The sequence below is a fragment of the Sinocyclocheilus grahami genome, unplaced genomic scaffold (genome assembly GCF_001515645.1).
Source record: "Sinocyclocheilus grahami isolate Dianchi unplaced genomic scaffold, SAMN03320097.WGS_v1.1 scaffold6835.1, whole genome shotgun sequence".
Lineage (NCBI taxonomy): Eukaryota > Metazoa > Chordata > Actinopteri > Cypriniformes > Cyprinidae > Sinocyclocheilus > Sinocyclocheilus grahami.
Window position 1 is genome coordinate 2120 of NW_015511095.1, and position 1729 is coordinate 3848.

At 36.9% G+C, this 1729-nt stretch overlaps 1 protein-coding gene across 1 annotated transcript in view; it reads left to right on the top strand.

Annotated features, from left to right (window-relative positions):
- LOC107577674 (ras-specific guanine nucleotide-releasing factor 1-like) overlaps window positions 1–1725 on the top strand; it is a gene marked incomplete at its 3' end in the record, with an annotated part of 2308 nt that extends 583 nt beyond the window's left edge. The window contains exons 2-5 of the mRNA XM_016263722.1: window positions 836–899; window positions 1115–1257; window positions 1401–1483; window positions 1567–1725. Of these exons, the coding sequence (XP_016119208.1) occupies window positions 836–899; window positions 1115–1257; window positions 1401–1483; window positions 1567–1725 (449 nt within the window). The remainder of the gene's footprint in view (window positions 1–835; window positions 900–1114; window positions 1258–1400; window positions 1484–1566) is intronic.
- Between the last annotated feature and the right edge of the window lie 4 nt (window positions 1726–1729).

The window sequence follows — 1729 nt, forward strand, 5'->3', positions numbered from 1 at the left end:
TAGTAGTAGTAGTAGTAGTAGTAGTATTAATAATTTGTAGTAATAATTGTTTTTAATGAATGGCCAACAAATTATCACCTTTTTAAAAGTAGTTTTGAGATTAAGTAACTTTTATATGATTTTATAAGATTTCACTTTGCCACATGGAAATATAATAAAAATAAATATAATATAAACTGTAATTAATAGACAACAACAATAATAATAATAAATAATGCTAAATATGCATTGCTTCTTGGAAATAACATAATAAAGAATATAATATAATTGTCTAATTAATCAATTAATTAAATAACAACAATAATGATCATGTTTTGATGAATGATCAGCATATTATCAACTTTTTAAACCTAATTTAACCTTTTTTCTTTTAATGTATCTATACACCTTGTAGTGCAGTACTTTATTATGGTATCATATTTAAAATGTGCTGTCACAGCAGAATTATCCATTTTAATATTAAAAAAACACTTGAAATCTGCCTTCAACTATTTATTGAGACATATATTTTAGATAAATATTTTTTGGGGGCGGCTGTTTATTTATTTTTTGTTTGTTTTTTAGTTTTCATAGTTCCTTAATTTCACAGAGGACGATTTTTTTAATGTATCAGGTTCCTTGTTAAACCAGTGAAATGTTATGTTGTGCCCAGAAAAGGGTAATTACCACCTTCAGCCGCCTGTAATTTTACCACATTCAATAAGACACTATTGCTCTTGGTCTGTGGGGAAATTCAAGGAGAGCCTCACCGTAATCACTGTTTTAGCACGGCTGCTATTGATTATTTGATAGATTCTCAGAGCATGTCTGACTGTTGCTTGTCTCCGAATGGCAGAATGGAGTGGTGTCGCTCATTGACTGCACACTGATAGAGGAACCAGAGGGCACAGATGACGAGTGTACGTATCAAAACTCTTGATTTAATCTTAAACATATCATAAAATATCTGCAATAACAAAAGAAGGCTCACATTTTGACACTGATAAGAGACCTATATACTTACCCGCACTGATATTGGCATGTTATGGAAGTAGATTCAACCACAAATCTAATCACAACAGACCTCCGCTAGATTTATTCCAGAGGATCACTGCATTTTCTTTTTTCTCTTCAGCTAAGTCAGACAAGAGCGGTCAGGACATGGAGCACCTGGATTTTAAGATTGTGGTGGAGCCCAAAGACAGTCAGTCCTTCACCATCATCCTGGTGGCCTCCTCACGGCAAGAGAAGTCAGCCTGGACCAGCGACATCAGCCAGGCACGTCTGCTCACATCAGATAACACTGAGTGATCCACACAGCCCTGGGCAAGACCTTTGCCTTTTACTCGCATCCTGTGGTTCAAATACTGTCCTCACGCTCTTTTTTTCCCTATCTTTCTCTCTTTCACTCTTTACTACAGTGCATAGATAATATTCGTTGTAATGGGCTGATGATGAACGCCTTTGAGGAGAACTCTAAAGTCACTGTGCCCCAGATGATCAAGTAAGCACTTCTTCTGACACTGGAAGTCACTATGCTTTTGTAAATATGCAAATCACTTCTAAAAATCTGTGTCACATGTTTAGGTCTGATGCCAGTTTGTACTGTGATGACGTGGATATCCGCTTCAGTAAGATGATGAACTCCTGCAAGGTGTTGCAGATCCGCTACGCCAGCGTGGAACGCCTGCTGGAGAGGTTGACCGACCTGCGCTTCCTCTCCATCGACTTCCTCAACACCTTCCTGCAC